This window comes from Cryptotermes secundus, unplaced genomic scaffold, assembly GCF_002891405.2.
Source record: "Cryptotermes secundus unplaced genomic scaffold, Csec_1.0 scaffold70, whole genome shotgun sequence".
NCBI classification, from domain to species: domain Eukaryota; kingdom Metazoa; phylum Arthropoda; class Insecta; order Blattodea; family Kalotermitidae; genus Cryptotermes; species Cryptotermes secundus.
Window position 1 is genome coordinate 35,348 of NW_019734964.1, and position 14,870 is coordinate 50,217.

Consider the following 14,870-nt stretch of genomic DNA (forward strand, 5'->3'; position numbering starts at 1 on the left):
CGTGAAGTCCATCACTATTTTATTTTCTCCATTACATTTCAGCATTCTGTTGCACTGATTAAACATTTAATTTCCAGAGGCAATCTTGAAGGTGCAACTTCTTGTTGTGTTGTGTACTTACTCTTTTTCACATCTGAATATTTTCTATAGCACTTTGTTCTCAGATATGTCTATCTTTATATTCTTTATTCAGAGTGAGTTTTACAGTTTAAGTTCTATAGTAAAAAGTAATATATATTTACATAATTTAATTTTTAAGTTCTTAGACAGAAGACAGACAAAAGTATGTGCTATTAATGAATTTAGTGAGGTGCAAATTCTGTAAAATATAGTAAGAATTGTCAAAAACAGTTGGTAGGGTGATACATAGACCTTTCCTTTTAAGTATTATTTATTTCAAATCCAGAGAGATGACACGCAGAAGACACTATCACTAAAAGCTTCCTCTGTTTTTTAAACAATACTGTTAGTATTCACATGTAACAAGGTCTCTTTTCTAGTGCATTGAAACAGCATCTTAAAAAAGAACTGAATGGTCTTCAAATAAGAAAACTGTACAGCTTAGATAAACTGTATTGGCTTTACCATACAAAAATTCAATATTCTGTTTTTAGTATTTTAAAGGTTCACTTTTTGACAGCAATGTTGAAAGTTCCCACATACTTGCCATATCTCAGTACCAGAATCTTACAAAATCACTACTGTCCATATTTACAGACGATCTTGTGAGAAAGAAGACCTTTAGAAAACCAAAGGAATTTAAACCTTTAAAAGTATGTTGACAGAGATGCAATGCAGTCCCATACTCTAAGGACACTATAGTAAAAGAATTCCTTATTATTCCTAACAAATCTTACTTTAGCAATGGATGTAGCAGGAAAAGAATAAAGAATAGATTATTAATGTTGATCTGTCATAAGCATTAATATGCAGTATTGTGGTTGTCACAAGTTGGCCAAGGTAAATTTGTAAATAATATGTTTACATGTATGTCATAAAGAACATGCATAGTAAGTAGAACTCTTTAACTATATTAGAGCAGGCAGTATTGTTTGTAAGAAATTCATGTTTTAATTTTCTTTACGCATATCATGAGTCCATTTCATTTTGTTAAAGCAGGAAACCTGAAATTGTTCAGTGATCAAACTCTGAGATATATAATATTTTTCTTTCACAGGTATTTATGGAGGAATTAAAAATAAATGCCTGAGACATCCTTCCACTTTTACAGAATGCTATTAAATATTAAAAATATGGAAATAAGTTTGTAGTATCACATGTATGTTCTGAGGTACATATTACTGCAATGTATTTGCAAATCATATTTCTAAGGAATGTGTGTTGCAGCTTCCTGCTACGCATAATAAAATTTATTTTCAGTTCTTAGATATTTTACTTTTGTAATAAATTGCATACTTGCAAAAAGCAATTCACAAATATATTCTATCAATATGAAAACAAAATGGACTTTCTACTACTGAAAAATGTGGAAGCAGCCTAGCAAAGAAATATAAAATGCAATTTGAATTACTTCACTTTCTACTCCCAGCTTTTCTTTCACACAAATGCTTCATTTTGCCATCACAAGCAGGCTAGCTCTGGGATCTATTCAATTTTTTACCCAGTGAATACAGTGGTTTCTTTCCTCAGAAATAAAGCATCCAAAGAATGAAGCTAACCACTTAGTTCCATGCAGTGCCAAGCTTGATATATTTTCATGTTGAACTACTAACTTGAGAACCCACACAGCTTTTATTTCACTTTCATGTCTTTTAGGGAATGTTGATTTGTCAGATGACTGCTTTGAATAGGCAATTCAAAATAGCAGAGGGTGAGAAATAGAAAGAAATACACTTACCTTGTTCTTCACATTAATACCTTTGAAAGTTGGACCATCAACACTTATAGATTTAACTCAACTCCATGTGTACCGTTTCTTCCATGACAATGCAAACAATAAAACTGCAGTTATGAAAGAATAGCATATATGATATGAAAGCCAAATGCATCTGAATTCCTCAGGTGATACTTTTCACATGTCACTTCCTGATACTTCTGAATTACAAGTCATTTGATGTTGTTTCTCTTGAAATGCATTTTCTCTCTTACTGCAATTTCTATACAGAGTATTCTGCACAGCATAGCTTCAGCCAGCAGTGTATATAGCACAAGGCTTAACCTAATCCAGCTTCAAAACCATTCAAGCATATATACTACCTTCACAGAATCTTCACTTTTGTCTTGAATTATCTGTATATTTTGAAAGTAAGCATCCATTTTAATTCAACATTTATTTATTTATTTATGGAATCTAAAATACTATACTGCCTTCAATACAATCTGCTATAATACTGTTTTGACTGAGTTTTTGTTCACTTCAGCTGAATATATGAGGACTGTCACTACCTGGAATTGTTGAACCCCTTCAAATCGATATAATTCTTCAAATCCAGTAAAGAATATGAATTTTTTCATCACCTTAGTCATTATCTGTGTAAAGTCTTACTTTCTTGCATCAAAATATATGGTTAGCCATTAATATAGCCAACTTATGAACTCAGATCATGGTATTTGCATTAATTAAAAAAAGAAGTTCTTAACACTCTTAAAGGTAGTTCAAGAAAATAACCAATACCTCAGCTCTTCTTTTGTAATCTGAGAATTTCACTAGATTCTACAGCCACCTACTGGATAAACTAATATTTAAACAACTTATGTGTAAAAGGTCACACAACATGCAAACATATCTCACAGTCCAGACATTGCATAATGTTTGGTAGCAACTGTATTACTGCTGGCCACGTTTAATTAGGCACAATCAAATATTCCTTCCATTTATGCACAAAAAGCCCACTTTTCATGAAGTTAAGATTATAACCATCTCTGTTGATGCTGAATGGATGCATTACTTGCTATTTCACATGAAAATTGTTATGAATTTTAGTTACAGCTTTCACATTATCAAAATTTTTGTTCTATCATTGGCTTTCCATGTACTCTGACTTCTCAATAAAAACGATAGCAATTAATAGTGAATGAATGAATGAATGTTATGAAGTTCACTGATGTTTGTGAGTAGACTTTCTTTACATTGACTGTGATTATCCATACACTGTAGACTGTGATCATATATACACATAGTTTCAATAATGATAATTCCTGTTTTAGAAATAATAACTGTAAAATAGTGTACACTACTGAAGAAAAGGACCAAACACCATGGTTAACACAGGACCTTCAGTCTTATGTCACTTTACATTTAAACTTTATACAAACTAACTGTAATCCTTCTCCAGAATTGTGCCCTCTTATGGGAGATATTCTGCTAAAGGACTTAGTTCCCTAAATATACTGGGACCATTATTTCAAATATCTGTGCCATTAATATTTATAAGTACAAGACTTCCACTTACTTGTAAATAAATCCTTCACGAGCCTTATCAGCCACAATGTGAATGCACTGTAATCCCCATAAAAAAGTTAAAAAATTTAAAATTCATTTAGCACATATTTCATTATCCCATTCTTAATGTTTATGCTCACCACACTAAACTTTCATGAAAAACGCTGTTGCAAGAGATTTCACAATGGGTACACTACTACTGATGAACATATATGTGGCCAGGAATTTTGTATAGAACTGTGCTGCAATAACTCCATCCCTTTCGGTGTAACATAAATGTGCGGTGGGCTTCAGATTGTTTGTAACAAAAGGAGCACTTTATCCTGTATTAGCCAGCCTGTACCAATCTGGCGGTACACTGTTGTAGAGGTTCCATGTTGGAGGCTGTGAGCGTGGACTACGTGATGTTATCTGGAATTCAACTGGTAGATCATAGCACCGACACACACAGCATGATGGAAACTTGAACCAGTCAGAAAATATGCCTCGACACTCATTATTTGGATCATATGCCAGCAGTCGATGCAATCGATACTGTTGTTCACAGCGGCACCCTTCACGACAGAACATCTGTTTGTACTCAAAACTGCAATAAAGAAAACTGCATTTATTCTGTGTGCTCTCATATCAAGCACCTTGTTAACATTATTTGACACATACTCTGAAAGCATAATCCTCTTCATGTGATTATATTATTCCTCTAATTTCATTAAATAAGTAAGGAAGCTATGTCAAAAACAGGAATAGACCAGTTTTTAATAAAGGTGGAAATATTCTAAACCAGATGGAGTGAATCACGCAAGCAACATTGTTATCGTACACATAAGAAGAAAATAGTATTGGAGGCAAAGAGACAGCTTCTCTGCAACCCCACTTCTCTCATCCTGATGAGGTCTTGGGTTAATATTTGTGAAGCTCGTTGTAGCTACTGTATCAGCCAAGTGAAAAATGTAAATGAATATGTCTGTATATGTTTGATAATACACCTAACATATTTAACCCTTTCCCAAATAATCAAATTAATGAGATACATGCTACGTGTACTGCCCATTCTTTATTCAATCCTCTTAATAATATCAGGCAATGAGTAAAATTTATGAAACTCAGTATATAATTTTTCTCTTTCTGTTGGAAGATGGGGCAGCAAATGCTACTAATTATGAATGCAAACAAGATGAAAAATGTTTAAAACTCACGTGCATTTTTCCCAGTGGACATATTGCTCAAATGGATATAAATTCAGCAAGGCAAGAACCTCCCCACGAGTGTTGTTGGCCCAAAATGGTGCAACAACTTCCTCTTTCACAGGACAAGCATTTCTAGAACAAACACATTAGTTTAAATTTAGCAATTTTTTAAGCTTGATTTAAGGAATTATCTTACACGTGTATTTTATTTTGCAGAAGAGTTTATATCAAATTATTAGTTCCTTTTTTATAAGTTTTTTAATCATGTTTAGCTTTTTAGTCGTTTGTACTTTTTGTTTTACTAGATTTTGTACTTACTTTGACGTTTATCTGCTGTGTTTATATTATCGTTTAATGTCTCTTTTTCTAAAGTTGCATTGTGAAACGTACATCTCTTGATATGTGTCATATTCGCCTGTTGATGGACGAATGTTGGATTTATGAAATGTATATGTATGTGTATATGTGTATGTATGCATAGCCAAATGTATCCTACTAAAATAAGAATAATAAGGTAAAAGTGTGATGTTATGGGTTGATAATTTAATGATCAGTAAAAACCTTAAGATGACATAAATATACTGTAAGTAAAAAAAAAAGTAAAGCTATCCCTGTACCAGGCCGTGAAGGCCCATAGGTTTGTAAGACGTTGAAGGTCCCACATTATCTAGACAATAGGCTCAAAGATGGCGGTAAAGTTGTCAGCCTTACTCGCGGGCCGCGCTTTACTCTCCAGGAAAATTATTTGATTAATTCCTGGTACTCATTTCTGTTAGAGGCTGAGTCGACCCCAGGGCCATAGTGCGGCTGGAAGGATTAGGTCAATTGAAAAAAATCCAATGAACTCCTCGGGACTTGAAACCATGACCTTCCGGCTTGTAGCATAGCCCCTCAGCCAACTACGCTAATGTTATTACCTCTTTCTCCAGGTTTTAGTAAGTTACATTCTTATGGAAGAAACAAACACTTTAAATTGTCAGATCTCAGGTCTTAATGAGATTTTATGTCAAGTAGCCATGTTCTGCACAGTGAGTAAATTTTGAGGAACTGATAAACATACTTTAAGTTCAATATAAAGTAAAATTCCCAGTAGAGCAGTGTAATTACAAATGAAATTTTAATGTCAACTTTTAGTGTAGACCTCCCATAGTAAATTTCATTCACCTCACTCAAATAGTACATAAGATGAAACATACAAATACACAGAGGTAAGTAACTTCATTAGGTGTTCACTTTGTGCAGGTAATGCACAAAAATGTTAATAAAAGGATTATTTCATACTGACTGCATAGATACAGTATCTCTCCGAGTTATGAACACAATACACTACTGGAAACCATTATGTACTATAATTTCATATTTATTTTCCCACACACATTAACATTTAAATGAGTAAACCAATAGCAGAGTGAAGAGCAATGAGAAATGGCAAGGGACACTGCACACTGGAGTCGGTTGTATCAGCAGCATGACAAGGAAAGATACAAATGTATTTGAACAGTGATTCCTTAGATATCCATAAATTGAAGAGTATATATGAATATGCATAAGTGATTGTAACAAAAAAAAATGTTTATTACTCTGCAATGTTTGTAACTTTGGGAGTGACCATGCTGCTTTATGGAATACTTACACTCCCCTTAGTTTGACAACTCCGGTTGGGGTCGATTGACTACTGCTGTCTGTTTGCTGCTCTTTTGAATCCTGAAAGAGCTGTGATTCAAAAATTTTCTCAGTGTGTGTTATGGCAGCAGTGCTTTCATCACTTGTAAATTCTATAGTCGTGGCTGTTGGAGGCTCTGCAGTGGATGTTTCTGTTTGCTCTGTACTGGTACAAGGTGTGGTGCTTGTCTCATGAAGCTGTGTTATGTCTGCTGCAGTATTCAGAGTTTTCTCTGATGCAACGATATTTGAAATAGTAGACAGATTGACAGTTGTTTGTTCACTGGTTGTCTGCACTGTTGTGCTGGAAGGAGCTTCAGATGTTGCAGTATTTGAAGTAGATTCATATATCTTATTCGCAACAGAATTATTGTTGTCAACTTCTGTAGTTACTGGATTAGAATTTTTGGCATAACCTGATTCAATCTGTTGGGACTTTGAAGTAGATTTGAGTTTTGGTGTAGAGTCAGTGGTTGATGCAGGTCTAAAGTAGGGGTTTGTGATGTGTTCTGCAGAAGCTGTTGTAGATTGAGGCGTTGTTGTAGTGTAACGTCTCCGCACATCCTCTTGGAATTTCCATTCATTCAAATATTCTACATCATTGGACTCAATTTCTGCTCGGAGGACCGAAATGTGCCTCTGATCTCCATACATTCTTCTCATTAGTCCTTGGTTTTCATGAACAAATCGTCGTACAGCACGCCTGAAAAAAATCACTGTTTTAGTTCATGATATTAAAACCACTTAAACATTGCCTAAATATCATTCCATGAAGGAATAAAACATATTATTTTGGTTCAAAGAACACACTGTAGTGCACTGTGACAGACCATTACTGAAAAGCACATTGAAGATGCATTCATCTGGTTGTCCAAGTGTATGTTAGGAGGAGTGATTGGTTGAATATGCTAAAGGAGGAAACCATATATATATATATCTGTGTGTGTGTGTGTGTGTGTGAGAGAGAGAGAGAGAGTAACAGAGTTTAGTGTTTAATTTGACCTCTCATCACACTGAAATAGCTCCAGTCACTTTCGATCATAAGCAGACACAACTTAATGAAGAAAAGCTTTAATGAATTTCAATTTTATGGCAGTGAACAATTTTAAAATTTAAAATTTTGAAATAAAAATATCTGAGACTTTGATAAATATGCAACAGTTTCCTATAAATTGAAAAATTAGAGAGATTCATTCAATCCAGCATCAGACATGACACCTTATTTCATTTTTATGTTACCAGTTTCTTTCCATTTGTGCCTTGATCTCCCACATGTCTCTTCCTTTTGCATTTCTTACAAAAATTTTATATGGAATTTTAAATTTGCTGTGTATGTAACATGTCACACCCACCTTCTGCGTTTAATATTTAGAGTTAAGTATAAATTTTGAAGCTCCTCACTATGTAATGTCCCATATCCTCCACTTACTTGTTCTTTTTTGGCGGGGTTGAGGTATTCACTTTAACAAATTTACTTCCACAAGCCAGTATCTTCAACCTACATTCTTCTCTCAGAGTGGGAGACCAAGTTTAACATCCATATAAAACTACATATAAAATTACTGTTTTGAATATTTTAATCCTTAGGTATTTACAAAGGATACATAAAAATAAAACAATGAAGACCCTGAATACTCTAATAGTATCTATATTTTGTGAAATGTGCTCATTTTTTAGAAAACTTGTAAAGTTGGATTTGAGCTTAATGTAAAATAAGGGTAATGGTGCATAAATATGCACAAATATTACCTTCCTCGAAAACTTTCAGCACAGATCTCCAGCACAAAATTAGATCAACTCTGTTAAGTGATTTGTTAGATTAAACTTGCAGATAGACAGGTATGATTATATGAAAGTAAGATGAATGATCTGTTAAATTTTCGTTTCAGTGTTGATACAAATGATGCAATATGGTAGCAGTGGATGTTACTTACAAGATCACTCACCAAGGGTAGGCACTTCCTGGGATAGTGCACCATGTTTGCAGCTGAAAATCACATGGAAGTGCTGCCTGAGCTTTCGACATACGGTAAGGTCGTGAACAGGAGGTGTACCCATCATATCCATAACCAGACATTATCAGACTAAGTGTCAGCTGCAACAGCAAGATGTTTGTCGTCAGTGAATAGGTCTGAGTCTGAGATATGAACATTAATTTTAATATAACATCACATATATAAAATACCTGAAAATGATTGATTAAATGCTGGGACTAAAATTTAAATCTGTTCTCCAATTGTATTATGGCACTAGAGTGGTATCACTTCTAATAGTAACCAGGCCTCAAAACATAACACAGAAGTTGAAAGTGCAAGTAGTCAACAAGAATCTAGTGACTGTCTAATGATCTAGATGGTACTAGTATTTGTGGGGCCAGGATCTCAAATTAAATGGGAGAAGAATCAAGTATTTGTGAGGCTAGGAACAATATTCCTTTTGGCAAGAAAAGAATAATATAACAAATGTCAAAAGGGTGTAGAAATATACACTAGGTTAAATTGCAATATCTAAGGATTTTGGAACGATTCTGTCTCAACAATATATTACAATGTACATGTATGTATATATTCTTCATACTAACATGTACTTATCATTATACATAATTCAAATTCTCTCTAAGCAGATTTACGAAATTGTGTGTATACTAATATTTTTTTAGTAACCATCTAGGTTTGTGCTCCCAAGAATGATAGCTTCAAATTTTAATCAAAATAAATACATGGGAATTGAGGTTCTCATGGCCCTGTTTATGAAGAATTCTATCTGCTGGGATATAACATCATGTAGAGTGGTGAAAGTCAACAGACGTTTCAGAGGAACATATCGCTCTTATCTTCATGGTCAAAGAGCAAGGCGGCATAGATATGGTTATTTCCTGCTTCATTATGGTCTCTTGGTTGGTTTACACTTCGAGCCTGAGGACTGGGGCAAAAATGTTACGTCAAAACGACTACTGACCTTCATTGATTTACGTATATGGCGTTATCGCAAAAGATCGAACCCTCCACAATAAAAATGTACATAATGTTGAGCAATTCATACAATTTCATGAAACTCATCCAATTGTTGAGTGTTCGGTGTTCTCACAGCCGTGATTTCAATTCTTCTTTGATGTGACATCGTGTAGTCTAGTGATTCGTTAGAGTCGTTTCATAGGAACGTCCTGCCTCAATCACCCTAAAGACAGAGGGAGCACATTCCTCCGAAACTCGGGAGCGATTTGCGAGACAACACGGGGTCTCTCCCAGAAGGCAGCAATCTTTATTTGTCTATTATTCAAAAGTCTGACGTGCATCACTAATTGCTTCCCACACATTATAAGGATAATTTTACCAAAGAAAATTATAGCCGTAATAACGACGTAATTTCCGACAATGCAACAGGCGGGTTGCTTGATAAAGGAAATGGTCCTCAGCGAGCTTACTTACTTACTTACTCATGGAGCTGAGCACTTCTTGAGGAGCCGCCAATTCTGCAGCTACTCAAGAATTTGTCAGAATTTTATGGAACCCCGAGGTTCATTACCGTGTTCACATGAGCCCTCCACTGGTCCCTATACTGAGCAAGATCAATCCAATCCATACCAACCCATCCTCTCTCTCTCTAAGATCCATTTTAATATTGTCAACCCACTTACGCCTTGGTCTTCCCAGTGGCCTCTTTCCTTCTGGCTTTCCCATGTATTCTTCGTCTCCCCCATTCGTGCTACATGCCCTGCCCACCTCATCCTCCTTGACTTGATTATTCTAATTATACTTGGAGAAGAGTACAAGTTATGAAGCTCCTCATTACGCAGTTTTCTCCAGCCTCCTGTCACTTCATCCCTCATCGGTCCAAATATTCTCCTCAACACCCTGCTCTCAAACACCCTCAGTCTATGTTTCTCCCTTAATATCAGAGACCAAGTTTCACACCCATACAGAACCACAGGCAAAATTCTAGTTTTGTATATTCTAATTTTTATGTTTTTGGACAGCAGACGAGAAGACAAAAGGTTGTGGACTGAATGGTAGCAAGCATTACCCGAGTTCAATCTCCTCTTAATTTCGTCAGCGAGCTTACTGCTTTATATGGTACAAGAGACTAGTTTTATAATTCAAATCATTTTGGAGGCGGTGTAGGAAAGAGGGCCGATTTTTATTTCCTCTATGTATTATATAAAATGATCATATCGTACAGTTTTCGTTTGCTTAACGACACCTTTTGTCAACTGCATGGGTTACATAGTAGAATGATTATGAGCGATGTGTTGGGAAGACGGCGGCAATGATCTGACCGGGGGGACCGGGGGTGGGGGTGGGATAGACGTATGTTTCGGAATACCCCAACTAATCCAGAGCATCCCGAATATGGATCAGACACACTATTCAACTGCGACGTTTCGCCAAAGGTTTCTCTCCGTCATCTTAGCTACCTTTTTTCACTTTCAACTTTTAATTTGCCCCCGATGCCCTTGCTTGTACCCCACTACAAGGATTGCCCCATTTTCCCCATTACCGATTTCTCGTCTTTCTCGGCGACACCTGATGCTACTCTCCCACGTAGAGGCCAGTCGCACCCAACTTGAAAGTCTGTGTCTCACGAGCCCTAGTTTACTGATGGGCCTTTCACTTGTGACATATTTTAAAATCCTAATGTAGGTCACTACAGTAAGAAGCAGATAGTCAACACAACAGTGAAATATCTTAGCCTACTGCAATATTCTGAATCTGACGTCACTCCGTCCTGTTTTCATTTTGCTCTTTATGTTCTTTGACATGTGCTGATAGGTGTTATCAATGATACGCGAGGAGCTCATGCCCACATTATCTTGAAAATAAGCCGCTGCTTCAGATAAAAATACGCATTTTTGGTTGCATAGAGATTTTTCATGCTATAGATCGCATTTCTTTGTCTCCTCTTCAGATTAGGGCGCTTTCTGAGTGCAAACATGATTGACGAAGACTAATATCTCGCACAAACATCTGCTCAAACAAAATAATATAGGAAAACATACCTAAAACCATAATTTATGGTAACACTTCTGCCAACGGGTATTTTATTTCACTAGCCAATGCAGAGAAACTGAGGGGGCAAATGATCGGAGTGAATGATACTTCACGTAGTATTTATTTAGATACAGCGTAATGCGCTTCACATACATGGAACACGGAAACAGTTACATAGGGGATAATAATAAATAGACTTGAAAGGATTCTGACGATGGTGTATACTGTACTTCTTTTGGCTTGTTTTGGACTTCATCCATCGTCTGGTACATAAAAGACAAAAGACAACGACGTTTCGGAGACTGGATCTGTCTCCGTCTTCAGGTAGGTAGGGAAGAATAAACGTACTCAATTGGGCCAGTTGGAAAGAGATCCAATCTCCGAATCGTTGTTGTCTTTTGTCTTTTACATACCAGACGATGGATGAAGTCCGAAAAAACCAAAAGAAGTACGGGATAATAATAATTTAAATCGCTAAATGTGGAAGCGGACCGGTCACGGTAGCCGAACGGTCTAAGGCATGCACTGTCTTTGGTCGCTCGGAAGCTGGGATCGTGGGTTCGAATACCACTCAGAGTATGGATGTTTGTGTGCGTTTTTCTGTGTTTGTGTACAGGTAGAGGCCTTGCGACGAGCTGATCACCCGCCCAAAGAGCCCTAACGTATGTCTACGATCTAGTAAAACCGAAGTGAAACGGGGAGTTTCATGGAGGTAGGCCTAGGCCCAAATGAGGGCTGTAGCGCCAATGAAAAAAAAAAGTGTGGAAGCGGTTTAGAATGTCATAGCCCTGCGAGTCGTAAAAGGTGAAGAAAAGGGAACTCGATGTCTAGGGGTATAACTGGGCCATCCTGTGGGGGGGGGAAATAGACAAAGAGACCTGTGGCACTAACTTCGCCGATGAACGGCGGTCGCTCGGTCGGTATAATTCGCTTGCGGACTAAAGCCACGGACTTTATTTGTTGGTCCTCCAGGTTGGGGGTTGGACGCAAGACTATCCTTGCTCCGCAAAGAATTATTGTTGTGAAGTCCAAATAAGTGAAAGCCAGATTGATTAATTCGAGACAATTGTAGAAGTATCTTCTAAGGAAAGCGACGGCTCAAAAACAGCTGTTTTGTCTGTAACGATGATGATGATGATGATGACGACGACGACGACGACGACGATGAATATTTTAAATCTCTTGGATAATTGTTAATTTGTCATGACAAAACAGATTATAAAAGAACATGTCATGATAGAGTTGATTATAAGACTGGAGGTTAATTGAATACGTTTTATATATGTGTTCGTTTTAGAAGCGGCTCTCATTTTCATTTTCTGTTTTAGTGACTGGAATCGAACCAGGAGACATCTGTACCTATTTGAATGCCTGAAACTTCAGAACACAGTGATGACCCTGAACTTTGTCTGGTTTTCAATAAACCTCTGTTTCTTCTAGGGAATTTTTTTATTGCTAGCGGGGTGTGACTAAGTCCCTTGCACTGCAGCCACTTCTGGCCTATTGTACCAGCCCCAGATGATAGGTGAGGGTGATTGTGGAGCAATTGGTGGAATGAAGATTGGCAGGGGAAACCGAAGTACTTGGAGAAAACCTGCCCCAGCGCCACTTTGTCCACCACAAATCCCGCTTGACCAGACCCGGGATGGAACCCGGGCCGTCGCGATGGGAAGCCAGCGGCTAACCGCTTGAGCTATGGCGCGGTCCTATTCTTCTAGGGTAACTAATTTTGTTTCTTTAAAATATTGCATTGCCTGTTCTTTCAGTACACTTCGGCCTAGCTAGGACATCTTCAGGAGGCTTTCCAATGTTAGAAACTGGTTATATTGGAGGGAATTTAAATGTGTTGAATGAAGAATATAAGGTTGAATAATAAAGGCAAACGGTAGTGTTGTCCATGTGCATAACTAATTAAGCACTACGCCATGAAGGCGTATGGGGGAGTGGATATATAGATCCACATTTTTCTTGAACTCGGCACTAGCTGGAGGTGAGTGATCAGTTTCATGCCCCGGCCGCTTTACCTACGGGGAAAGAGCCCCCGGTACCCATTATATAGGAGGTTGGGTTGACCCCAGAGCCGGTCTGGACGATCTGGAGAAGGGAAAATTCTTGGCCCTACCGGGACTCGAACTCCAACCTCTCGGTCGTCCAGCCCTAAGCTAGTCGCTACACCGAATGTGCCATTCCGGCTCATAAATGCTGAATAATATCTGTCGTTAATATTTGCCTGATCTTCTTCAGTCTCGTATGCTGCGATATAATCTTATCCTTTTCAGATCTTCTGTCAGACTGAGAATTACTTTCATAAAATTATATTCAGTTTCAGTTTTGGAATTAGGCCGTCGTTTTTCAGTAAAATAAAGTAAATTTAAATTTATATCAGTGGCGTCGAACAACCCAACCTCATCGTCAATCATAAAAACATTTTCCATTCTATATGATATCGGACTTACGATTTTACAATTCTGACAAATAGGCTGAAATTAGATTTGGTTGTGTGTAAATTGGTTAAACAAATGGAGTCCAAATGGACTGCCTTGTTATAATCAGTCTAACACATAAATATCGCTTCTTAGTCTAATATCAGAGCCTAGAAATTTAAAAAGGAAGTTGTGCTTTTTACACCGTGTGTTTAAAAAAAATAGAGTACAAACAGGCTCCTCTGTTGAAATTTTACATTCAGGGAACTAACTTTCAGTCAAATGCCAGCACTATAATATCAGATTTAACATTCAAACACATGGCCTGAATTTGGACTTTGTATGTATCATGCTTTTAAAGAAACGGACCGCTCTCTGTTAAACTGCCTAATATTTGAAAAAATATATATCGGTTCAATGCCAAATCGGCCATAACAATTAATCTCCTTCTGCCGATTCAAGATCGAGTCATGAACCATTAGTAGAGTAAAGTAAATATTGTGCCTATCTTTTTGAACATCTTCCAGTATGATGATAAAAATATTCTTTTCACGTTAAAAGGATTGCATCATTTCTGTATGAATATACCATTGCATTGGAACATCTTGTGTATCTTCTATCATTTGTTTTGTTCCGAATATTTTTTTTTGCATCAGTACTTCTGATCACTCAGTGAAATATAGATCAGTGATCGCAGAAGGGTCTTGTTTTAGTACCCACAATTCACTACCAGACTGCAAGGAATTGCAAAATGAAGTTATGCATTCTTAGGGCCGCGCCATAGCTCAAGCGGTGAGTCGCTGGCTTCCCACAGCGGCGGCCCGGGTTCGATCCGGGTCTGGTCAAGCGGGATTTGTGGTGGACAAAGTGGCGCTGAGACAGGTTTACTACGAGTACTTCGGTTTCCCCTGCCAATCTTCATTCCACCAATTGCTCCACAATCACCCTCACCTATCATCTGGGGCTGGTACAATAGGCCAGAAGTGGCCGCAGTACAAAGGACTTAGTCCCACCCCACTAGCAATTAAAAAAATAATATGCATTCTTAATTTTACCCCCCCCCTTCCTCATGGTCTTCCCAAATTATCTTTTAATGTATCTTTTTAATATTTTCTTCGAAGTTCATGCTCATTTCGTACATACTACCGTATTTACGCATGTATAGGCCGCACATCTTTTGCCAAAAATTCAAGAGGAAAGCTGGGAT

At 37.2% G+C, this 14,870-nt stretch overlaps 1 protein-coding gene across 2 annotated transcripts in view; it reads right to left on the reverse strand.

Moving 5' to 3' along the window:
* Positions 1-373: 373 nt before the first annotated feature.
* The window catches only part of LOC111869048 (protein spaetzle 4), a 15,527-nt gene continuing 1,030 nt past the window's right edge, over positions 374-14,870 (reverse strand). Inside the window, exons 2-5 of one of the 2 annotated variants that reach the window (XM_023860244.2) lie at positions 8,199-8,347; positions 6,224-6,955; positions 4,600-4,722; positions 374-3,989 (exon numbers count right to left, since the gene is read on the reverse strand). In XM_023860244.2, coding sequence (XP_023716012.1) covers positions 3,722-3,989; positions 4,600-4,722; positions 6,224-6,955; positions 8,199-8,347 — 1,272 coding nt within the window. In that variant the 3' untranslated portion in view covers positions 374-3,721. Of the gene's footprint in view, positions 3,990-4,599; positions 4,723-6,223; positions 6,956-8,186; positions 8,348-14,870 lie in introns of those variants that run through there. The other variant, XM_023860245.2, reaches the window with a different exon arrangement.